General features: G+C 36.0%; 1 protein-coding gene across 1 annotated transcript in view; it reads left to right on the top strand.

Annotated features, from left to right (window-relative positions):
• Window positions 1–25183, top strand: part of RFC1 (replication factor C subunit 1) — a 70205-nt gene that overhangs the window by 28020 nt on the left and 17002 nt on the right. The window contains exons 5-13 of the mRNA XM_079152804.1: window positions 8567–8799; window positions 9657–9734; window positions 10223–10300; window positions 11810–11897; window positions 14024–14298; window positions 16861–16968; window positions 19900–20079; window positions 21894–21998; window positions 23803–24208. Coding sequence (XP_079008930.1) covers window positions 8567–8799; window positions 9657–9734; window positions 10223–10300; window positions 11810–11897; window positions 14024–14298; window positions 16861–16968; window positions 19900–20079; window positions 21894–21998; window positions 23803–24208 — 1551 coding nt within the window. The remainder of the gene's footprint in view (window positions 1–8566; window positions 8800–9656; window positions 9735–10222; window positions 10301–11809; window positions 11898–14023; window positions 14299–16860; window positions 16969–19899; window positions 20080–21893; window positions 21999–23802; window positions 24209–25183) is intronic.

The following is a 25183-nucleotide window of genomic DNA, read 5'->3' on the forward strand; positions in this document are numbered from 1 at the left end:
GTTAACTTTTTCTTTTCCAGTTTTCAAGTCTAGAAAATTATCTTTATTTTTCCCCTTAAATTTTTTCTGGAATAAACTAACTGTATTACATTTTTATCTTGTTAGTTTCTAGGCTGATTCCAGGTTTTAAATCCTTATTGTGTTATCTGTTTTTTAATATTACATTTCAATGCTTAAAATTTTTAAAAAATTTAAATTTTAAATATATTGTCTATATTTTCAAAAAATTTAAATTCTAAAAATAATAATGACAAATAATTATTTATTAGGTACATTGTGATGTTTGGCTATATATACACACGTAAATGTACACACTGTGGAATGATCAATACTTTTATTTCACAATATTAAATTCTTACTAATTAAACAAAAGTGTTGTGCTCTCTATGCATAATTGTATTCAGGACTGAAGTATACTAATAAAGTCTATTGGGGAGATAATACTTTTACATACATATAGGGGAAAAACTAACAGTGATAAAAATATTTTAGAAGGATTTTCAGGCATGAGAGAGGTAACTTAAATTGGAAGTTCAGGAAATATTTCCTGGAGGAGAGGGAATTTGAGCTAAATGTGAAAAGTTTTGGTAAGATTTGACAGAAAAATTTATCTATTATGTATATGTACTAGAAAGAATATATAGTTTATAAATCAGTAGTTCTGTTTTATAGTTTTTTCTGTTACACTTATTGAAAGTCTAATTAAAGGGGCTTGGGTTGTAGCTCAGTAGTTTTCTAGCATGTGTGAGGCACTGGGTTCCACTCTTAGTACCACACAAAAATAAATGAATAAAATAAAGGTCCATCAAAACTAAAGAAAAAAAGACAACAAGAAAGCCTAATTAAAATTTTCATTTCATAAACTTTCACAGCTCTGTATCAGATTAGATTGTTACTTGTATTTTAATTATAGTATGTTTTACATAGGAATCTCTTATTTTATGTGGAATTCCTGTCTCCAGACTGAAAGGCAGGGGGAATTTTATATATTATATATTGCTATCTATAATGATATTAAGATAAATTTATCTGTGCACTACTATAATTTTTATCAAATACTTTTTAATGGTTTCATGGAATAAAATAGAATTATTTATTGTATAGCTAATTTTTCATATTTATCTCATTTGTTCTTCAAATCCACCTAATATTAAGGCTGACTATGAAAAAATGTTTTCTTTGAGAAGCAACTTTTAATCTAAGGTTGCACAAGTTTCACAGTGGAAGAATCTAGTAGATCTTTGAATGTCTCTCATCTACTTATATTTTTCCTGTCATCTGATGTCACATCTTCTACATGTATTATTGTTGTTGTTCTGTGTGATGCTGGGGATTGAATCCAGGGCCTTGAATCTGCTAGGAAAGCTTTCTATTAATGAGCTACGTCCTGAGACCACCTCTGTATATTTGATAGACTTATCTATTTCTTTCTGAATCATTGGCAAGATTGTTAAGCTTTTAAGGGACAGAGTTTTTTTGTTTTTTGTTTTTTTTGTACTGGAGATTAAACCCAGGGGCACTTTACCACTGAGCCACATCCTTGTCCTTTTATTTTTTATTTTGAGACAGGACCTTTGTAAGTTGCTTAGGTCCTTGTTAAGTTTCGATCCTCCTGTCTCCCCGCTCCCCGGTTGCTGGGATTACAGGCACTGTGCCTGGCTGTCATTATCAAAATAACATGCAGGTAGGTGATTTGTACTTTACTCTGATACTGAGCCTACACTGTGCCCTCCCTCTTCTTCTGTGTGGGGAATTGCATTTCTGAATCATTGCCTTAACTCTGGCCAGTGAGGTTTCCTTCTGTTGCCTGTTTTCTTGCCTTTGAATTCTAAGAAGTTCTGGGTCATGCACTTTGGCCAGTTGTCCAGGCCTGTTCCCTCTTTTTCCTTTTTCTGTGAGATCCAATGGGTTTGATACCTATGTGGTGGATAACATCATGTTTCAAGCCTATTCAATTTTTCTGTTATCATTCCTTAACTATTTTATAAGACCCCACAAATTATAAAAGTTTTTAAAAAGTATACTGCATTCCATTTGATTCTAAGAGGATTCATTGGTAATGAATCATGAGATCTGGTTTCTTAATTAAAGATGAACAATCTCAGAAGTTTTATTATGGTGATATGTATAGAATGTTTGTTTTACTACATAAACTCTTCTATTTAATTAGTGAATACTTACTGGTGGCTTGATAAATAAATGAACCTTTCTCTGCCTCCAAAACCAAAATGACAATTTAGGTTTTTGACTCAAGGAAATATTGAAAAGGAACTTCATAGAAACAAACTTTAAGCATCAATGTTCCCTTTTTAATTTTTCAGTTGTTGCTGATAAAATAATTGTTAATTTCTATAATGAGATCTCTCCATTAATTTGATTTTGATGTGTTCTAGACCAAAGGAAAGAAAGTCAGAATTAGGATATTCAGAGATCCATTTGGATACTTTGAGCAGTATGAACTCCAGATTATATATTTTTTTTCTTCTTGGCTTGTAAATAGATTTTCATATGGACCTGCACATTATTCTCTTTTTCTTTTGTTATCCTTTTAAATAAATGAATGTATCTGACTCAGAGTGGCAAAGCAATCTTCTCTTCCAGGCAGTTCCTCCGCTGTGTGTTGGATAATGCTGGTTTACTTGGTTGTTGTTACCACATTTGAGTTTATGTTGTCTTTAATGAAAATAAATGGTGTTTTCATAAGGAGACAGATATCCTGGAGGGAAATTTTAAGTGTTCAGTTGCCCATGATTTTCAACTAGTTCTCAGAAATTTGACTTAGATCTATTTGTTATTATTTTATTATAAGTTTCTGGGGAGAAGAGAACATAGTTTGCCTTTGGCTTCTACAAGGCAGAAACAAATTTAGGTTTGTTAGCAAATAGCAAATGTTAAAAAAGAGGAGCGTTTCATCTATACACAGTGTGTTGGATTGTCAAATATTTATTTTATGTGAGGATAGTCACAGCAACACCTGTTAAATGACTGCATCTTTGCAAGCAGCTGGTTGCATCCTTGACCTCTTCTACCTTTTTTCTCCATGATGTATTGGTATAGCTCTGAAATACTGAGATCTAAAGGGCTTTAAGACAACCTGTTCAACAGTCATCCTGTAGAGACAGTAGGACTGCTTTCTTCAGGTTTTCTGGTTTCATCAAAGCCCCATGACAGGATCCTTCAGATATGCATGACTTAGAGGCTACTGTAGTTATGAAATCCTTATATTTGTCAGAAATATCACTTTTCTTAGGATCATGAATTTCCTTTTCATGTTAATTACTGCCATAACTGTAAGGAGTGTGGGAAAGTGCACGAATCAGGAGGCACTAAGTGTCAAAGCAAGGGAGTTGCCCTTGAGAATTGTCCTTTTCCTTCTCTTTTATAACTTAACTCACTAGAATTGCTCTTGCTTTCCAAGGGACCTGAGAAGCTATATATTTTGTGGGCCTTGTATGTAATTTTTGCTTAATATAGTGAAAACATAGTTGAAATTCCATGCAGGACACTTCCATAATTTTTTCTTGGAGATCTATTTATGATTTACTTTCTTATTCAGAAATTATGAAAATGTTTATAAAATTATGTCTGTTAGGAATAGGACATTTTTGGGGATCTATAGCTTAAAGACATTGTTAAGTTCAAACCCATGTCATATATTCAGAGAGTGGGTCTTTGCTCTTCACTCTTGTCAAGAGGTCACTAGCAGGATTCATGAAGAGGCCCACCTTTTAGGGGTGATGTAATACCTATAATGTTAGGACTAATGTAAACAAACAGAATGATGCATTCTGCTTTTTTTTTTTTTTTCTCTTCAGTTTTCTGGCCTTGAAATTTTGCTTAATCTTTAACAGCTGTCTGAGTCCATTGAATGGTTAGACCACAATTTATTTAAACCTTTCCCCAGTTTTGATTATTTTGATTGCTTACACTTTTCATGTTCCTAACGGTGTGCCTCAGGATCAAACCCAGACTTGTGCATGCTATGCAAATGCTTTACCATTGAGCTACATTTCCATCTCTGATGACTGTTTGTATATACATATTTTCCTGCACCTCTGACATCTCCAAGAATATTACACTAAAGGATATGAACTAGTTTAAGGTTCTAGATATGTTCTTCCAAGTTGCTTTCTAGAAGTAATACTAATTTACATTTCCATAATGACGTTTGTATTATTAAAAGCTCATCATAGAGTTGGGGCTGTAGCTCAGTGGCAGAGCGCTTGCCTAGCATGTGTGAGGCACTGGGTTCAATTCTCAGCACCACAAACTACAACTACAAAATCTCATATTTTCATCAATATTGAGTATAATAGTAAATAAAAGTCTATATGACTGTTCAGATCACAAAATTATAGAGAAGTCTGTCCCCCGCTACCCCCAGTGTGGGGCGTTTGAACCCAGGACCCCAGTTGTGTTAGGTGAGTGCTCTAACCACTATGCTATGTCTTCAGCCCTCAGAGCAGCCCTTATATCAGTAAATTGGATCTACATTTAGGACCCTTTGTTGCTGCACAGAATTCCATTACATGATTGAACTTCTGCATAGATATTTAAGCTATTTGTTTTCCCATATTGTAAATAATACTCCTCTCTCAATCTCTACTGCCTTTATTACAGTGAGGCCATTTTGCTCGCCTCTCTTATATAAGTCCCCTAATTTCTTTATCTTTTCTTGCCCATAGTCTGTTCCCATAGTAGTTGACCTTACCCTCTCAGTTCTGGGGTTTTTGTCATACTACTTATGAGCAAGGTGAGGTATAGTTGAAACGGAATGTTAGAATTTTGAGTTTTGTTTTTTGGGTGGCAGTGAAGATTGATGTTGTTAGTACTGGAGATGGGTGCTCTCCCTGGGCTACATCTCCATCCCTTTTTAAAATTTTATTTTGAAACAGGGTCTTGCTAAATGGCTGAGACTGGCCTAGAACTTGCAATCCTTCTGCCTCAGCCTCCCAAGTATCTGGGATTATAGGTGTGTGCCAAACCCCACTGTTTTTGTCATTTTTAGTGTGGGTATAAAGCTAGAAGAGCCATGTCATTTCACAGAGACAATTTAATTTTGTTTTTTCTCCATTAAGGGATTCCCTCCTGCCTGGCAGTATGGTTGTTGAACTTAAAGCAAATAAACATGGGCTGAGGACGTGGCTTAGTGGTAAAGTGCTTGCCTAGCACGCATGAGGCCCTAGGTTTGATTCCCAGCACCCTCGTCCACCACCCCCCCCAAAAAAAAAAAAAAAAAACCACCTTATGAACATGATTAAACTTAACATTAGATTAGAAGTTTTATTTTACATACACTGGCAATGCTTTTAACTTGGCAATCATTGCCTAAGGTGATGCATTGATTTTCTTACTTGGAAAGTTCTAGTCTGCCTTCCCTTGCTCTTTTCCCCTTTCGTTTTTCCTCCCACTCTCCTCCTTTTTCCTCCCTCCTTTTTTGTCTTCCTTTCTTTATTAAAACCAGGATATAAGCAATGCTCTTCTTGTTTTGATTAAAGGCTATTTTGCATATTTTTTTGGCTTGCTAAATAGAATGTAGCCACATATTGCATAACAGCTTGTTTCAGTGATGAACCACACATATAACAGTGGCCCCATAGATTAGAATGGAACTGAAAAATTTCTATTACCTTGTAACATTGCAGCTGATGTAAGGTCATGGTGCACTGTGTTGTCCATGTTTGTGGTGTTGGTGCTGTTAACAAACCTGAAGCACTGAGTCATACGGAACTATAGCATATACAATATGTATAGTACAGAATACTTATTATTAAGTAACTATGTTGCTGGTTTATATCTTTACTGTATTTTTATTGTGAGTTTAGTACTCCTTCCACTTTCAAAAATAAAAGTTTATTGTAACATGTTTCAACAACAGAATTCTGTTTACGTATCTCCTACTGTATCATTTTATCTAATGTTTTATTTAATCTTGTACTGTTTTATTCATCATGGCTCTAGGAACAATAGGCTATGCCATATATGTGTTCTGCATGCCTATGTGTATAGTAGGCTGTATAATCTAGGTTTGTGTAAGGACGCCCTAGGATGTTTGCACAACTGGTACAATCAACTATGATGCTTTTCTCAGAAAATATCGCTGTTATTAAGTGACATGTAACTGTAGAGAGTAATATGTTGTTGTGTGCTACTGGTTTGGTTGTGCTATAGCTTAATTGAATGTAGGAGCATAAAATAGCTCTAAATCATAAAATATTTGAATTTCTATAATATAATAATTCATTATGTTATTTAGAGAAAATGAAAGGTATTTTAGATTATGTTCTCTGTGGTTATCAGGACTATTATGTGTGATTCATATGGCTATTTTACTTAAGTAGAATGGTGATAATATTGTCTAGTCTTTCTAATCTTGTATGAATCAGACCCCTTTCCTTCACCTGGCAAAGAGGCAGAGAATTGGAGAATAGATAAATAAGTGACTGACCTGTCTGCTGACTCTTGTTAACATATGGTTGAACTGAAATTTAAATGTATCAAGCCCTGGATGTGCTTTAGAAAGGTTTATGAATGAATTTTTAAGCCCAAAGGTAGTTAGACTTCACTTAAAGTCAAGCAAGTTTGCTTTAATTAGAATTGTTTGGTTTCAGGTTAAAGGAAAAAAAACCAAAAACCAAAAAACAAAAACTAGCTTAGAGTAAATAAAATGGGCAGTTTGTTAGGAGGCTGTTGACCTGTTTCAGGAATGCAGGAATAAACCCTTACACATTGGTTCAGCAAACTGATCGAGGGCCCCACTTGGTTAAGTGCCCACTGCTGGTCTAGTTGGTCAAAGCCAAGAGTCTGGAGCCATCTAATAATCATATCTATGCTCATTTGGAGGTCCTTGAGGGGTTGGGTAACCTGTCAGTTATTAGAGAAAGTGAGTTTGTAGTGAATGGTATATCTCTGGACATCCTCAGGGATATCTCCTCTTGCTTTTTGTTTTGTTTTGTTTTGGGTGCTGGGGATCGAACCCAGGGCCTTGTGCTTACAAGGCAAGCACTCTACCAACTGAGCTATCTCCCCAGCCCCTCCTCTTGCTTTTAATGGAGGGTTACTTGGTACATTTATAATTAGGAATCTGGAAGTTCATGTTGTAGAAATTTATAATTTCAATTTAATATAATTAAAAAGTAAGGCTTGAATCCCTCCACAACCTTTCTTTAAAAAAAATCATTGATTACTTTCATTTTTTGATGGGAACCAATTAGGAATAGCCCAGCTTCTGGAACATAGGGACCTTAGCAAATATTGGTAGTCAAACGAGTAAGGCTTTGAGAGGAAGTAGTACCCACTCATGTGGTTTTACATACCAAGTTCATAAAGTGAACCTTTCCTCGATGCAATATTCATGGTCATCTTTTAGATTTTTCATTTTTTAAAAATTTCTTTTGTTAATAGACCAAATTCAGAAGCCTTTTCTTTTATGAGTCACTGAACCAAACAAAAATTTGAGGTCCTTTTGAAGTACATTTTTAATTTCTAGTTATCTAAGCCTTATGAATGTGTAGAAAGACTTTTGTGGTACTAGGAAAGGAACCCATGGTCTTGTATGCTATGCAAGTGCTCAATCACTGAGCTATATTCCCAGTCTTAAAAAGACATTTAAGACCAATTTTGTAATGGGTATTTTTTAAAAAAAGATAAAACGTATCAAATGTTAAAGTCTTAAATGAATGGTTAGATATTGGTAGATAGTCCACCTTTCTACAATCTGTCAACTCATCACCACCTCTGCAAACCCACCCTGGAAAGCATCTTGTTTGGAGCTACTGTAGCTTCTTAAGTTTTTCCTTAAACCCTATACGGTGTCTTCTCCAAAGGATGTGACTTAAGTTGGAATTCTCTGCTTGGAATTCTCCATTTGATTCTCATTTTACAGTAAAATCTGAAATTCTTTATATGACCTAGAAAATCCTGCAGGATTTCGCTTCTACCTCTTTCACCTGGATTCTTGCAGCATACCCCCTTATTGTGCTGTGGTCACATTGACCTCCAAGCACACTAAGGCTTTTGTACTTGTAGTTTTCATTGTCTTGAGTCTTCTTGCTGGCGGTATCTTTATTTCAGGGTTCCATGCAAATGTTGCTTATCAAAGAGACTTTCCCTGATCATTCTCTAATTTACAATGTTTTTCACTGGTAGGGAGTGAACCCAAGGCCTCACATGAGCTAGGCAAGCACTCTACCACTGATCTACACCTTTCGCCCTTAATTGCTCTTTAATTCTCTCTTTTTTGTTTTTTCTTCATAGCACACATAACTCAACAGTATGTATTTGTTATCTGTTCTTGCTTGTAGACTTAAAGTTGCATGAGGGCAGGGTTTTTATCTTTTTTCTTCACTACTGTATCATCATGCCTGGCATATACTAGGTGCTCAGTAAATATTTGTGTACTAAGTAAATATTTGTGTACTGTTGAATTCAGGAGATAGGAATTAAAAAAATTAGTATCCCAAAGCTTTTATATGCTTTTTATAAAACTGGTAGAAGGGGTTGCTTTATATAATTTAGAAATGAAATTAATGTTTACCAAAAAATATTTGGTTATATTCCATGTAAGATGAAGATGATGACTTTATGTGTAAGAAAGCAGCCTCTAAATCAAAAGAGAATGGAAGATCTACAAATAGTTATCTTGGTGCATCAAACATGAAAAAGAATGAAGAGAACACTAAGATCAAGAATAAGCCTCTATCACCAATAAAACTTACACCAACCTCGGTGCTTGATTATTTTGGAACTGGAAGTGTCCAAAGATCAGATAAGAAGATGGTGGCAAGCAAAAGAAAAGAGGTGAGCGTTCACATGCAGGCAAGAATGCTCAGGTTGATGCCCATGCACTGATTTTAATAAGTGGAGAAATTAGGATATTATAAATGGGTCAACATGTCTTATTAATGAAGATAGTTTTCCTGTGATTAGGATAAAATGTGTTGCCCTCATTTTGGAGAACAAGGAAATAAGATACTATATTTAATGTTTTTTATACTTGAAAACAGGGAAGTTAGATTATTATAAAAAGTTATAATTCTTGGAATTTAAATTGAATTCTCATAATGCAAACTCATTTTATTATTGACTTCAAAATTAGACAGAATTAGACAATAAATTTGTTCTCAAATGAGACCATAAATACATCTCTTATAAACATGCTATATTTGACCTTCTCTGCTTTACTGGTGTTAGATTAATCTTTTTCTGGCTGTATTGGAAGCATAATGTATAGTGAAAGCAGCCCCCTGAGTTAAATTAGCCTGCTCAGTGGTGTGTGTTTGTTGGTTTCATTAGTGCTTCCTTGAGACAGTGTGATTATTCTCATGTTGATTTGCCAGTGTTCTAGACTACTTTTTAAGCAAGACATCTCTTTTTTCTTTTCCTTTTTTTTTTTTTTTTTGGTGGGGGAGGAGTGCTTTTTGAATATATAGTAGCACTGAATGAGAACCCTCTGTTTGTATGATGTTTACTTGTTAAGAAATTGGATGTGGTTGGGGAGTAGCTATAAACTTGACATTTTGACTGGTGTGGGTTATGACTATTACTGATACACTTATCTCTCATTGGTGTGTTTAATTAGCTATTATTGTCAAGAAAAAGCATCATATTTTTAACTTGCTTTATGCTGATATTGTTTGATTTTCTTTGAAATATAGCCGTCACAAAATACAAATGATTCCAAATTAAATGATGAAGCCATTGCCAAGCAATTGCAACTTGATGAAGATGCAGAGGTATTGGCATTTTACTTAAGTCATTAATAACTTGATGTTTCAGTGTGCAATTTAGTTTAGTCAGGCGAACAGTCAAGATAGTTCTAGTTGTTTAATTTTGAATTGAGCCGTATTGGAAGTTATGTGTAAAGTAAGTTAAAATCCAATACATGAAACTCTAAATATCCACAAAAAATAAATTATGACACTAAGGGATAATTTTACTTTAAGATTTATTTTTAGAGTTCTTTAATGGGAAGATCCTTTAATATATGTAAAATAACTTAATTTGCTCATATCTCCTGTTTTCACTATGAGCAATCTCACCCATTCCTGTGGTTGTAATTATTATGTATGTGCTGATGACCCCTAAATCTGCCTCCAGTTCAGAGTTCTCTTTTGACCTCGAAACACTTTTATTCTTTCAGCAAGCATTTACTGAGCACTTACTGCATGCTTTCAGATACAAAAAGAACACAAGCATCTCAGTGTGTTGATTCTTTTTACAGCTGGAGAGGCAATTGCATGAAGATGAAGAGTTTGCCAGAACATTAGCCATGTTGGATGAGGAACCTAAGACCAAAAAGGTAGCATTATAATGGGCTGTTTGCACTCTGAATATATACTGTCGCTCTGTGTTGTGTGTATTCTAGGCTCTAGAGATGTAGCCATGAGTGACTTTCAGAAAGAAGCTAAATTATTATAATTCATAAAAATGTTTTTGGAAGAACTCATTGGAAAACCTATTCTTCCTAAAAGAAGGGTGCAAGGACACAAAAACCCATTCTCTTTCTTCACAAAACAATGAAATGTACCTTTTCCCTACTCTTTTTTACAGGGGGCTTTTGTGTATTTGTTCAGGAATAACGCTTATAGGACATAAATTAATTTTAATCACTGCCTTTTTAACAAGCATAATTTTCCTATTTCTAAGCTGACTTCAAGGTCTATATTAGGACAATCTCAAAAAATAATCAATATATTTTTGACATCAATTTTTTTATAAAGTAAGAGAGTGCTGTGTTGCCCATGTTGGCCTCAAACTCGTAATCCCCCTGCCTTAGCCTCCTGAGTAGCTAGGACTACTGATGATGTTTTCTTTCTTTCTTTCTTTCTTTTTTTTTTTTAAGCACTGGATCTTTAATAAATTAACTTTATTTCTGATGAAGCACATTTTTGCAATATAATTGTCAGTACCAATATCTGACTATTTTAAAAGATTTTAAACTAAGTTGTAAACTTAGGTATTATCAGAAGCAGGAAGGTATACCACAGAGTGGTAAGGACTTTGTTGTTTGAAAATCCTTATTTGCCTGGTGCAGTGGAACATGCCTATAATCCCAGTGGTTCGGGAGGCTGAGGCCAGATAATTGCAAGTTCAAAGCAATTTGTTAGTCTTAAGTAATTTAGTGAGATTCTGTCTCAAAATAAAAAGGACTGGGGATGTGACTCAGTGGTTAAGTGCCCCTGGGCTCAATCCCTGGTACGATAGAGAGAAAGAGAGAGAGGGAGAGAGAGAGAGAGAGAGAGAGAGAGAGAGAAGAGAAAGAAGGAGAGAAAAGAAAGAAAGAAAGAAAGAAGCCTTTATCTAAAGATATTCAAATTATACAAATACTGTTACCCCAATTTGCAGCCTCTTTATAAAATGAAATTTTGAGGAAGCAGTGGAGAGAGAGGATATTTTTCTTCTGAGAAACTGCTTTTTTATTTTTCTTTAAGCTTTAGTGTGTTTTCATTTTAGTCGTTTTGGTTTTGATTTTAGTTTTTAACTGCATAATACAGTTTGAGAGTTGAAATTAAAGAAGCAGACATAGGCTTCCATTTCTGGTTTAGCAGGTTGTTATGCAATGGAATAATGTTTTATAGATGTATTTTTATAATCTTTTATCTGTTTCCTTATCTTCATTTTATCTGTAAAATGAAGTTATAAAATCTGCTTCATTTGCTATAGAAATTTTGCAGTTGAATGAATTAAAGTATACTGCAGCCTCTTCCTAGTTTAGAAGGTGACCCTTAAACTTAAAATTAAAGCTTTAATTCACAGTGAATTTTGTGGTATTATTATTTGTCACTTGACACTTTTTAAATTTGTTTAGGCCCGAAAGAACACTGAAGAGAGAGAAACATTTTCATCTGCCCAAGCCAATTTAAGTAAACCAGAAAAACATAAATATCCTCATAAAGGTAATAATAGTAGCCGAAGAAAGTAAGAGAGAATACTTATCTTTGTAGAAGAGAATTCTTAGAATTCTCTTAAACATTCTATTTGATAATTGTATTAGGTAGACATTATTTCATAAAACTATTACAGATGCTCCTGGACTTATGATGGGGTTACATCCCAATAAATTTAAAAGTTGAAAATATCATAACCTGAACATCCTTGTATACACCCAGTTTTCCAAAAGTTATAGCTTAGCAACACAGTACACTGTAGAGTATTTTATAGCTGCTCGCCCAGCATCTTGAGGGAGCATCAGACTGCATATTTCTAACTCAGGGAAAGCTCAAAATTCAAAATTTGAAGTACACTTTCTACTGAATGCATATTGCTTTTGCATCATTATAATGTTGAAAAATCAGTTGAACCATCATAAATCAGGGATCATCTGTACTTTGAGGGCTCTTTGGATATTAGCTGGTAAAGAATGCCTATCTGCTCTAAGACTGTTGTAATAAATGTGTTATGGCTCTTGGCTTCTTATTAATTTCCAAGTGTATTTCATTATATTGACTTCAACTAAATGCTTTGAGCTTTTCATGTTAGAGATAGTTTCAGAGTTGGCTTGTATTTGTCCAGGTCAGCTGAAGTTCTTCTACTGATTGTTTTGGGTTTATTTTTTAATGGTCCTAGTATCAAACCAATTGTCAGTACAGTCATCTTTCCTTATCAGTGGAGTATTGGTTTCAGGACCCCTGGGGATACCAAAACCTGTGACGGCTGAAGTCCCTTATGTATAAAGGAACAGAATTTGCATATGACCTATGCACAGCCTCCTATGTACTTTAAATCATCTTTAGATTACTTAAAATACCTAACACAAGGGGAATGCTACGTAAATAGTTGTAGGGTGTTGTTTAGAGAATAATTGCAAGAAAATATCTGTACATGTAATGTACAGACAAGTTTGTTTAAAAAATGCTTTTATTAGTGCATTACAGTTATACATAATAGTTGGGTTCATTTTGATATAATCATACACACATATAATTTAATTTGCTCCATTTCAGTCCCCTTTGCCTCCTCTTGCCTCCCCTCCTTCCTCCCTCCCTCCATTTCCCTTTCTTTATTCTACTGGTCTTCCTTTTATTTAAATATCTATTTTTAAAACTTTTTTTTTTAAGTTGTTAATGAACTTTATTTTATTTATTTGTATGTGGTGCTGAGGATCGAACCCATTGCCTCACACATGCTAGGCAAATGCTCTACCACTGAGCCACAAACCCAGCCCTATCTATTTATTTATTTTTTAATTTTTATTTTTCAATTCTTTTTTAGTTGTCAATGGACCTTTATTTTATTTCTTTGTTACATGTGGTACTGAGAATTGAACCCAGTGCCTCACACATGCTAGGCAAGTGCTCTACCACTGAGCTATGACCCCAGCCCTATCTATTTTTAATTGATGTTTTATAGATATACATAAAGGTTGAATTCACTGTGATATATTTATACATGCATATATCATAATATTGACATAATTTTTAAAAGTTTACATTTATTAGATATAGCATAGTTCTAATTCATCTGATATTGACACAGTTTTAAAAAATATTTTTGATTATGATTGATCGAATACATGAATGTGGGACCCACAGGTGTGGAGGACTTACTGCCTAGATGATCTGAATCCTATAAGTAAGTCTGTTTATGCAGTATCTTTTGGTCTTCACACCTCAGGATTTTGGTCTTGCAGACTGTATTACAAAAAAAGAATTTTTATATTCCATATTCTAGTCATTAAGTTTTCAGAGCACATTTTAGAGCACATTTGTGGGATGATCCATGTCATTGAATGTTGTTTACAGTCTTTTAGCCAGAAATGAGTAGTTTATATTTAAAATGACAGACAAATCTCTTAATTTGAACTGATTATATAAGCAAACAATATATAAATGTTTAATTTTTAAAAAACAGATATGCTTTATAAACTAAGAAATTAAAATATTAATGTTTCAAAATCACTTTGTGATACTGTGTGCTACTTAGGTCATTCAGTTGGAAAAGAAACAACAAACAGACAGACAGACAAAATGTTGATACTGGGTGCTGTTTTCCAAAAACAACCATCATAATCTTTTCTTCCTAGTAAAAACAGAACAATTTTCAAATACAAGAAAGAGCTACAGTCCTAATAAGCCAACTAAATGTGAAAACTCAAAAGAATCTCAGCAACATTCCAAGTCATCAGGAGTATCCTCTTCTCCAAAGGTCAGTTCTAAGTTGGCACTTATGAAAACAAAAGAAGAGAGTTCCTTTAAAGAAACAGAGCCTGTGGCCTCAAAAAGAAAAGACAATGCCAATGAATTAAAAGGAGAGAAGAAAACTCCTAAGAAAACCAAAAGTTCTCCAGCTAAAAAAGAGGTATGCACTTTCTGAACAGTATATATTTTGGCTAGCTCTGGGCACAGTGGTGCACACCTGTAATCCCAGCAACTTGGGAAGCTGAGGCAGGAGGATCACAAGTTTGAGGCCAGCCTCAGCAATTTAGTGAGACCCTATGCAACTTAGTGAGACCCTGTCTCAAAATAAAAATAAAAAGGGCTGGGGAATGTAGCTCAGTGGTAAAATGCCTCTGGGTCCAATCCCCAGTACCAAAAAAAGTTTATTTTGGGGCTTTGTGTTGATCTGAGTTTGATTGTTTTCAGGTTTTATTTCTAACTTTCTGTATCATCACAGTTCTTTTAAGATACTGTTTAAGGGTAGAGGGTGTAACTCAGTGGTAGAGTGCTTGTCTAGCATGTGCCAGGCCCTGAGTTTGATCTCCAAAAAATACTATCTTATTTAAAGCTATTACATAATTATAGTCAAGTTAGCCATTATTTGTTGTTAATGCGTATCTGATATTTTCCTAATATGTTATACATGGTATCATAATATTTACAATAACCTTGGAAGATATTTACTTTTATTATTCAAGTTGTAAAGAGGAAATGGCTGAAAGAATTTAAGTAACTTTTCTAAGATTAACCAGGTAGTAAGAGGCAGAGAACTCTTTTTTTTTTTTTTTTTGAGAACTCTTGACAAAAATAGCAGTGCAACATAGTGGCTCCAAGCACAGGCTCTGGAGCCAGTTTCAAATCACAGCCCTGCCACCAAGCTGATGTGTGCCCTTGGTCTGGTTGATTCCCATCTTATGCTTAGAGAGAATAATGGTACCTTATGACTTAATCTGTAAAACCACTTAGTGCATAGGACATTAAGTGCTGTGTGAGTTTTAGCTAGTATTATTACAAGAATTTTTGTTTGGATTTGTCCTGAATTTATTCCTTTTTTGCTCTCATATGACTGTGTTGAGGTACTGAAATTATTTCCAAAGGAAAAAATGGTGAAATAATGAATGCTTTTCAAAAATTTTCTTATATATTTGAGAAGCTAATGTTCTTTTTGAATCTCCAATTTGGAACCACTTTAGATTCATAATGAGAAACCATTGTTCCTTCATGCTAGGCACTTATCATTAAAAGCAGAATATTGTCTATTTTAAGTGCTCATCATCATTGCTTTTTAGTGCAGAACCATGAAATGGTGATGGTTTTGAAATGCTTTTGTTTGTGGGTAGTGCTCATAAATATGCTTAAAGGAGCAATTAACTTTTTGGTCTCAGATTTTTCTTCACTAAATACTTATCTGGTAGATGAATGTTTTTCTTCAGGCACACTAACATGGTCAGTTTACAGAGGATGTGTATTTTTAGGAAATAAAAGGTAATTTTTAATGATACTGTTACTCTTTTTTTTTTTTTTTTTAAACATTCTTTATGGTATTTTTAGAAGTTAGAATAGAAAGAACTCAGAACTTTTACTTAGTAGTTTTGGGAACATCAAAGTCTAGTAAATTCAGTTGATCTCAAATAAATCTAACTTTGTAAATGGATGTGCTTCAAAGTTATTTTATAAGTTGTTTATATTTCAGATTTTTTTTCCCCTTGAATTAGTGTTATAAATGAATAACATTCATTTGTACCTTCCCTTATGAAGCTTGTTAAAAATATGGTTTCCTAGGGCATGTGGTGTGGGCAGCTATATTTTAATAACCAATGTGTGGAGCCATTGTCAAAAAGTAAGGTTAGGTTCTAGTACCAGCCATAATGGCTTATTTTACTCATAACATAACCAAACCAGTTTAAGTATTTTATTAGTTACTCATTTATATAGAAGTATTTTTTTTTCCTACTCTCAAAGGGATTTTGGATTGCTTATAAGTTAAGAATAATATAAAATAGGAAGTAGAAAAAAAATAGAGAACAATAGAGAACATCTTGTAGTGGTTCTTAAATTAGTATCTAGGACCCTCCTCTCCCCACATGTACACATATCCTAGCCATACCCCATATCTCTGAGTCAGAAACCTGGAAGTGGGTCTAAGAATATATAGTTTGAAAAGTTTCCTCAGAATTTTCTGAGCTATACTTATGAGAGCTAGAACAGGAGAGTAAACACAGAAGGGATAATGGTGGCACATAGAATTTGTGTGCTCTTTGAATTGAAGCTTACCCTTTATTTGAGACTGGTGTGTTCTAGGGATAAATAAGGCCATAGGTAAACATGATATCTTCTTGGGTTATCAGATTTACTTGTGAAGGAATTTATCTTCTTGTAAGTAAACATGGATTTATCATGGAATAAAATTTAAAATCCACATGAATTTCTAAAATATATTAGTTTCCATTTCCTTACTTAGAGCTGGCAACTTGGCTTATGCCCTGAATCTCTGAGGTATGTGCCTTTAGAGAGAGTAGAATGCTTTGAGAAGGGCTGGTATAGGGTTTTGTAAGTCAGGCATTCTGGAAGCTGAGCCGTACTTGCATAACTCAAGCTGATATTTTCAGGACGAAAAGGATAGAAGTGTCTTTAATGTTTATTTCTAGGTATGTATTTTTAATTTTACATGACTTTGTTCAGTTTCTTTTTCTGCTCCCCAAAGTCTTTAAGTCCAGAAGATTCTGAAAAGAAACGCACTAATTATCAAGCTTATCGAAGCTACTTGAATCGAGAGGGTCCCAAAGCTCTGGGTTCCAAAGAAATACCAAAGGTAAGAGTACTGAGTGAGTATGCCATTCTCTGAGGACCCCTGCCTGCCTCATGGGTCTGTGTGTGTATTCACTATGCTTATAGCAGCACAGTAATAATTAAAAATTAACAGTAGAACACTAAGCCATCATCTTCATGAATGAGAGCTGTTTATTCACATTATGAATCACTGCTTGATACTTAAATTTCCTTTAAATAACAGATAGTCCTAGTAGGGCTAGGCTTTGAGAATATACTGGAGACAAGACAAATACCCTTTGCCTTCATGTACTTAGAGCCTAAAGAAAAAGATTAAATAGATTATATTTAATTGTAATCGTATGTCCATGATGGAAAAATCCAGGGTGCTCTAAATATAATAGAGGGACTAGGGCCTGGATGGGACATGAAGAACACATGACTTTTACACGGGGGCTTTAAAAATGAAAGGGATTCATGGGGTGTCACGGGGTTGTGGTGACATGGTGATCTGGGCAGAGGGATCAGCATGTGGGATGTGCTTGAAGGCAGAAGGATCTTGCATGGCATGTTTGAGGAACCAAAAGAAAACTGATATCAATACAGCAGTGACCAAGGAATGAAAGGGGCCATATCTTGTGGAGCCTCATGACAGGTTTCTGTGTAAGAAAAGGAGTTTTAAGTGGGGTACTGACTTGACCAGATTTGCATATCTGAATTAGCACTCTGGCTGCTGAGTCTGGACTGCTGTGGCAAGGCAGAAATAAATAGAGGAAGATCAATCAGGAGATGTGGTAAGAAGTGATAGGCTTGTCTGGGGGAACCGCGACGGTAGGCGTGAGGTGGTTTCAGTGAGAGGTAAATCTGCAGGGCTTGGTGATAACTGGAAGAGGGAACTGAGGAAGAGTGAGCACAAGGATGATCTGGTTATGAGTAACTAGGTGAACACTGATGCCGCTGAAACAGAGCCAGTTTGGAAAGATGTTTTAAATGTCATGTTGAAATGCTGAGTAGACAAATGTGTATGTAGGGATGGAACTCAGAAGTCAAGACTAGATGTAATCTTAGGCATTATTGGCATGTAGATAATATTTGAAGGGATTGATATTATCTGATAAAGTCGTACTGAATGGAAATGAGAGACGGCCTTGTCCACAATATCTTTGTGAAGTTGGGGTGGGGGGCGAAAACTAAAAGGAGATCAAGAAGAAGCAACCACTAATGTAAGAGAAAAGTCTTTTAAGGGTGGTACAGAAGTGAAGGCAGGAGAGTACTTTTAAAACGATAGCATGATTAAGTCTGTCATGTTGAGATTCTAGGAAAAATGAGACTGGAAATTGTCCATATCATCTAGTGACGTGAACAGAGGTCCTTCGTGACCCTAGCTAGAGCAGTTTCAGTGGAATGTAGAGAGGCAGTGCCTGATGAAAGTGGGCTGAAGTGAGTATGGGAGACAAAATGGAGACAGCACACGTAGTTTTATATATGTAACCATAAATGGAGATTAGTAGTTCCCCTAATAAAGAGAGGGTGAGGATGGTGTAGCGGTGGGGTGGCAAGGGGAAAGGGGCTGGCCTGGAGGGGCTTGTGGATTGTACAGGAAGCTGCAGAAAGATGTTAGTCTAGTGCCCAGGTGTACCACTGAAAGACTAAATAAGCCACTACTTGAGAGGACTTGAGGCAGAGTGTGTCCTTAGGGACAGCAGGGTTTCAGTGATGGTAAGACTGTGGGGGGAAATGTTGGAAGAGAGGTCGAGGAGAGATTTGCTGCTCCTAGAGTAAGACCTACAGAGGAGTTCTAGAGTGGAGGGATTGGGTAAGGAGGCTGGAAGTTGGATAAGCAAAAAGATACACAGAACCATAGTGGTGGAGTGCTCAGGAAATAGCAGATGATTGGGGTTTGAGTTGTGGGGGCTTCCATGTGGAGTGTTCCAAGGTTATTTTGAATCTGTCAAGAGGAAGTACCTGTAGTATTGCAGTGGGTCATTTCAATCCTAGAACTGTGTCCTGGATTGGAAGGATCGATCTTGTGGTGGGTTAGTCTTTAGATTTTGTGTAGTTGCTTTTCAAGCCTGTTTTAAGTCTGTTGATCTCAGTTCTCCATTCACAGAGTAATAGGATCTGGGTACCGCTCAGGATGCTGAGGCAGGAGGATTACAGGTTCAAAGCCAGCAACTTAATGAGGCCCTAAGCAACTTTGTGAGAATTGTTTTCCTTGTCTCAAAATACAAAATAAAAAAAGGACTGGGGATGTGGTTCAGTGTTTAAGTGCCACTGGGTTTAATCCCTGGTTAAAAACAAACATATAAAACAAGAGTGATAGTAATTTCTCATGTTGTGTATGATTTTCACTTTGGTTGTGTAATTTCGTTGATCTATTTCTAAAATAAAAGTTTATAACATAGTTGCAGTTATGATTATATGTCTTTTCCATTTAGCTTTCTTTGGCCAGTGTTTCTTAGATTATCAGTTATCTTTCCAATCAAGGGATAGTATGATCTTGCCTTTAAGTTCCTGCCAGTTGTTGGATTTACTGTCCTAGCATAGTCAGCAGAGAGAAGGAGAGGGTCCCAACTTCTTAAGATAAGATTTTCATAATTAAAATTTTCCTTTTTAACAATAGCAAGAAATCCTATGGGTGGATTTCATTTGGTTGTTTAAAGTTATGCAAGTTGGTTATCTAACAGATATGAAAAGAATAAAATGGAAAAATTGTATGAATGGGAAAAGCTTGCTAACAGAATTGTTTTTCTTGTAGCTTAGTAAAAAAATTTAAAATGTTAGCTACATAAGAATTTCTCAGGATTTAGTTTCAGGTTCTGCTTATTTGCTGTAAATTTCCAGCCAATTTTTCATGCCAAGGTTACTTATGATGTCAAATGAGAAAAATCAGCTTGCTGCAGTTTTGTTGCCAAATATTTCTTTGGAAAGCTACCATGTAATTTCTTCTCTGCTTGAACATTTTGGTTTTTAGGGAGCTGAAAATTGCTTGGAAGGCCTTATATTTGTGATCACAGGAGTGCTGGAGTCCATTGAACGAGATGAAGCCAAGTCTTTAATTGAACGTTATGGGGGAAAAGTAACAGGAAATGTCAGCAAGAAAACAAACTACCTTGTCATGGGTCGTGATAGTGGACAGTCCAAGAGTGATAAGGTAGGTCCTGCTGTGCTCTCTGTACAGTGGAAGGCTGCTTCCTTGGTATGCTTTTGGTGTGACCGTGGGTAGTTATGCCCTTTACATTTAGAATTAAATGAGGGGAAAATAGGAAAAGTAATTTCATCTCTATTATTTCTTCTTTAGGTAAGTGCTGTTGGCTTCAACCCCAGGATCTTGGTTTTCTAATCGAAGGCATAGTTCCTCTTTGTCTTTTTTACTGTCTTCTAGTTTAAAAAACAAAAACAAAACAAAACTTTTTTCCAAGATAGAAACAAGTGCAGTTAGTATTCCTATTAGGTCACAGTGTATTCCATCCTAAATTTTTTTTACTGGAATCTGTAAGGGAAGATTCAGGTCTGTTGGCTTGGATTGTCTTTAGCTACAGGTAACAGAATATCCAACTCAGTTTGTGATTCAGACAAACTGTTGCTTATTTTCCTCACCTAACAAGAATCTCAGAGGTCAGCAGTTACTGTGATGGCTCAGCAGCTGAGCAGTGTAGCCAGGCTCTTGCCACCTTCTATTGCCATCTTTCCTTAGTCCTCATGCCTATTGCCTCATTCAAGGCAGGACAAAGGGCACAGGGACAAGATGTCATAATAGCTGTGCGTGGTCTGACAAACATCTTCCCAGAAACACCTCCTATAGAGTTCCACCACAGTCTCATTGGCTAGAGCTGTCACGTGGACATTCAGAGCTCTAAGGGAGGTTGGGGAGGAGCAGGAGTTCTCTGGTTGTCTTAGAACAGCTGTACTCCATCACTTGGATGGACACATTGGAGTTTTGCTAGCAGAGAAGAAGGTGGTGGGAAATGTCTACTGTATGAGTCAAACATAGGAGAGGGAGTGAAGAAACTGAACTTAGATCCTGGTGTCTTTGCCCTTTTCTGGAAGAAAAAGTTCACAAAAGTAGTAATGTTAGCTGGGTATGATGGTGCACACTAGTAATCCTAATGACTTGGGAGGCTGAGGCAGGAGGATTCCAAGTTCTAAACCAGCCTTAGCAATTTAGTGAGAACCTGCCTCAAAAAAAAAAAAAAAAAAAAAAAAGAAAAGAAAAAAAAGAAGTAATAATGTGACACTTCAACTGTTAGCACATCACTCTTAAGGAGTATATCTATCATTCTCTCTCTCTCTCTCTCTCTCTCTCTCTCTCTCTCTCTCTCTCTTTTCTTTTTTTGGTACTGGGGATTGAACCCAGGGTTGCTTAACTACTGAGCCACATCCCCAGCCCTTTTTTATATTTTATTAGAGATAGGGTCTTGCTGAGTTGCTAATAAGTGCCTCGCTAAGTTGCTGAGGTTGGCTTTGAACTTGCCATCCTCCTGCCTCAGCCTACCTAGCTGCTGAGATTACAGGCATGTGATACCATGCCTGGCATTTTCTTTCTTTGTTTTTAATGGTGCTTTTTCAGTGAATGGTTTTGCTTTTTAAAAATCCCAGCTTTGCTGGGTGCAGTGGCACATACCTGTAATCTCAATGGCACAGGAAGCCAAAGCAGGAGGATCACAAGTTTGAGGCCAGCATCAACAATTTAGCACGACCTTAAGCAATTTAGTGAGACCTTGCCTCAAAGTAAAAAATTTAAAAAAGGATTGGGAATGTAGCTCAGGGGTAAAGTGTTCCTGGTTCAACCCTCAGTACCCACTGCCCTCCCAAAATTCTAGTGTTACCTAATTTACAAATACAAATGTGGCAATTCCCCTCCTAATAGGCTCTGGAATCTTTTTTTTTTTTTTTTTTTTTTCTTTCCTTGTTTCAGAAATGAATGGTTAGGATGCAGTTTTGATGATTTGCATTTTTAATCAACAGGCAGCAGCCTTGGGGACAAAAATTATTGATGAAGATGGACTATTGAATTTGATTCGAACTATGCCAGGCAAGAAGTCTAAGTATGAAATAGCAGTTGAAGCTGAGGTTTGTATAAATGAACTTGATTTATTTAAGTAAGAACATAGAAATGTTTCCTATTTAAAGGATACATATCTTATGTGGATACAGGTTCATTGACTAGAAGATTAACTGTTCCTTTTGCCACAAATGAACTTAACCTTATTTCCTTTTGACCTGGAGGACTCTCTTCAGAATGTCTTCTATGGTGTATTTCCTTACCTTTCTTAAAAGAATATGTAGAATAATAGAGGCAGAGAGAGGGCAGTGTATTGCATATATCAACTTGTTAAACTTTCCTTGCATCTCACATTCTTACGTTGTCTTTACTGCAAAAGATACAGCTTAGGAGTTCTTTAAAGGATATGCTATAGGCATTAGCATGATTCATCCTTAGTTAGTAATGAACTATTAGGGCTTTTTCTTTTTTAACAGAATCTCAGCCTGTCTTGGTTTTAGTAAAAAACAAAAAAATGTCATCTCATATAGCTAAACTGAGCTAAGAGCAGGGTGGGTCTCGTGGAGGAACTGTAGAACCCTTTCATTTTCTGTCTTTCTGCTTCTCTTAGTGTTAGCCTCATTAATTCCAACAATATATAGCTGCTTTTTTCACAAGCAGGAGCAAAGAGTTCTGCCATCTCGAGATTAACATCCCTAGCACTGTCACCAATGAGGCAAGATTATCTATCCAGTTTATTACATATTAGGTATTAGAAATAGGGGATGATTTGGATTATGTAACTCTAGTAAGTTGTTGAAAACGGGAAATCAACATTGTTTTGGAGAATCTTTCAGTTTTGGTTTCTTTGATGTTTTCCCTTGATTAGATTGAGTTACTTGTTTGGCAGGAGTACCCCCTTCTCAGTGCATGATATGTACATGATGCTGGCATGTCTTGTTCAATTAGTTGGTTGACATGATGTCTTCCTGGTTTCTGTGCTAGTAGAGAAACTGTTTTCCCCTTTGTAATTGATAACTATCTTGGGTAGATACTTTAAGATGATGCTAAATGTTCTTTATCACTGATAAAGACACTTAACATTTTTAGAAATTGAAATATTATGTACATACTATAAAAGTCAACCTTTTTAGTTGTGTAAGTCAGTCACATGAGTGTGTAACCTTCACCACTAATTCCAAAACATTGTCATTAGCCCAAAAAGAAACCTGATGCTCAGTTGCAGTCACTCATCATACCTACCAGCTGGCAATTACTAATCTACCTTCTCTTTCTGTGGACTTGCCTATTCTGGACATTTCATGTAAATAGAATCATACAGTATGTGACCTTTTACTTAGCATAATGGTTTGTGTTCACCTATGTCGTAGCATATATTAGTACTTTACTCCTTTTTACCGGTGAATTACGTTCTGTGTCAATATAGACTGCATTTTGTTTATCCAATTATCAGTTGATGGACATTTGAGTTGTTTCCATCTTTTTGGCTATATTATATGAGTTGTATAATATAATGTTGCTATGAACATTTGTATTCAAATTTTTGTGGAGGCATTAACTTTTAACTAGTCAGGAAACTTTGAAAGAAAAATCTTTTAAGTCATTGCACTTTTTTCAAAATTTAAATTATAGTTCTTATTACTTTAAAACAACAACAACAACATGTTCTTTACCTTTAGTGTGTTTGTTGTTAATTTTTATCAAGTTTGGAAAGTGTTGCTTCCCACAAATTGCAGGGTCCATCATGAAAAGACCGGCCCAGATTAAGTAGCTCACTTGGGTATCTCAGGTTGCTTTGGAGTACATTTAACAGAATTGAAATTTTCTGTGTCTCATCAGGTTTCTTTTTCTCTTATTTTTCTGCTTTTTAAGATGAAGAAAGAAAAATCCAAATTGGAGAGAACACCCCAAAAAAATAACCAAGGAAAAAGAAAATGTAGTCCAACCAAGAAGGAATCAGAATCTAAAAAGAGCAAGCTAACTCCTAAAAGGGACAGTTCCATAAAAGCAGTAAAAAAGGAGACAGAGGATATAAACGTGCCTCGGAGAGGCCTGGACTTTAAGGAGCAGGTGGCCCAGGACACACAGGGTGACAGCAAGACTAGGGAATTAACTGACAGCAGCGAAAGCAAAGTGGAAAATTTGCTCTGGGTGGATAAATACAAGCCAACTTCGCTCAAGACCATAATTGGACAGCAAGGTGACCAGAGCTGTGCCAATAAACTGCTGCGCTGGCTCCGAAATTGGCATAAGAGTTCTCCTGAAGAGAAAAAACATGGTGATTTTACAACTTCACTCATTTTTCTGTGTCTGTCAACATGTAATTGCTCAGTTGCACACACATGCAAAAGGCTAATGGTTGGTTCATTCATCTGTCAGCAAGCTCGTATTGAGGCTTGCTCTGAGCCCAGGTGCTGTACTAGACCTGGTGGTGCTGTTGTGAACAAAGCCCCTCAGGAGCTCACAGGTGGTAGGGGAGACATATGAACCAGCCATTGAAATGCATTGTGCCAAGTACTGTTAGAGGGGTAAGTATAGGGTGCTGCTGGGTAGAAGTGTGGGGGCAGGGATGAAGATGTGTGCCCCATCCCTGAAGGAATTAATGGCTTCTCTAAGGCTTGGAATCCAAGTAGGAGATAGCCAGGTAAAGGGGTGGGTGGATTTTGGGTGGGAAAGAGAGTGGGAGCTCAGAATGCCCAAAGCCCTAGGGTGAAAGGTGTGAGTAAATAACTGAGACATGCACTCAGAACAGGCAACCTAAAATCCCAGTAGCGTGTGACTTGCTTTTGGTAAGCCTGATAGGCCTGCACTTCTGTAGTTTCTGTCCTTGTTTACCATGTAACTGTCATGAAAGATGAAAAGTCAAAATATGTGTTTAATGTCCAAAGTATTTTGGGAACTGAGATTTCAGATCACAATGCAGTAGTGTTGGTAGTATTTTGTTAAGTTTCAGCCATAGCCCTAGAAGATAGTTTGTGAAAAATAACAAGACAAACCTTAGGATCTGTAGCAAATCCCCAAAGTGGTAACTGGGTCATTAATATCTACATGGCTGCCAGACTTTGCAGGCAATGCCAGATTACTTTATTCTAACAGTAAAATAACATAATTGTAATGACTCAGTTTAAGATTTAGTTGTTTTAATTTTTCATTTTCTGAAACCATATAAAACCTACCTTAAAAGGGGAACAAGTATTTTGTATGCCTGGAGAAGACTTTAAGACTACAAATGAACTATAATCTCTTTTTCTGT

The sequence above is a fragment of the Sciurus vulgaris genome (assembly GCF_902686455.1).
Source record: "Sciurus vulgaris genome assembly, chromosome: 9".
In the NCBI taxonomy this organism is placed as follows: domain Eukaryota; kingdom Metazoa; phylum Chordata; class Mammalia; order Rodentia; family Sciuridae; genus Sciurus; species Sciurus vulgaris.